Genomic DNA, 855 nt, shown 5'->3' on the forward strand with positions numbered 1-855 from the left:
TAAGGTTATGTCTCATGCTCAAATGGAAAGGCATGTAGCGAAAAAAAGTGATTATAATAATGAGAAGAAAAAAAACGAATTTATATTGAAGGATACCAGTGAGGTTAATGGTAATACTTATAAGGACTATAAAAATTATGATGATAATAAAAATTATGATGATAATAAAAATTATGGTGATCATAAAAATTATGATGATAATAAAAATTATGGTGATCATAAAAATTATGATGATAATAAAAATTATGGTGATAATAAAAATTATGGTTATAATAAAAATTATGATGATAATAAAAATTATGATGAGAACATTATGAATAGTGACGATTCCATTCTTTTCAACATAAGTAACAAAAATTTTTATAATTTTCATTTATTATTTAAAAAGGATGAGAAATTAAAAAAGGAGTTTTTTTTACAAAATAAGATAAGCGAAAAGACGTTATTATTAAATTTGTATGTTGATTATAGTAGTATGGAAGATACATCTTTTTTCCGTATAAATAATACGAATTTTTATAATTACTATTTTGATGATTATTTTTATTTTTTTATAAAATCGTGTTATGATTTAGATTTATATATAAAAATTCAGAGAAAAAATATCTTCTTAACTGATGAAAAGTATTTCGAATTCTTAAAAATACACATAATGAATAAATCTACAAAAAATAAGAAGGTCCCATTTTATTTGTGTAATAATTCTGTAGAACAAAATAATAATTTAATACAAGTTTTAGAAAAGTGTTTTAAACATTTTAATTTATATAATGGAAACAGTTCAAGCACCTTAACTTTATATGATTCTGTAAATGAAATATCTTTTCTTCTTTCTCAAATAAGGATATATATAAA

General features: G+C 20.2%; 1 protein-coding gene across 1 annotated transcript; it reads left to right on the forward strand.

Annotated features, from left to right (window-relative positions):
- Positions 1–855, forward strand: PRSY57_0001200B (bromodomain protein, putative; the record flags this gene model as incomplete). The annotated part of the gene is made up of 1 exon (XM_020114106.1): positions 1–855. A coding segment is annotated over one exon (855 nt), but the record flags the coding sequence as incomplete, so codon positions are not given.

The sequence above is a fragment of the Plasmodium reichenowi genome (genome assembly GCF_001601855.1).
Source record: "Plasmodium reichenowi strain SY57 chromosome Unknown, whole genome shotgun sequence".
Lineage (NCBI taxonomy): Eukaryota > Apicomplexa > Aconoidasida > Haemosporida > Plasmodiidae > Plasmodium > Plasmodium reichenowi.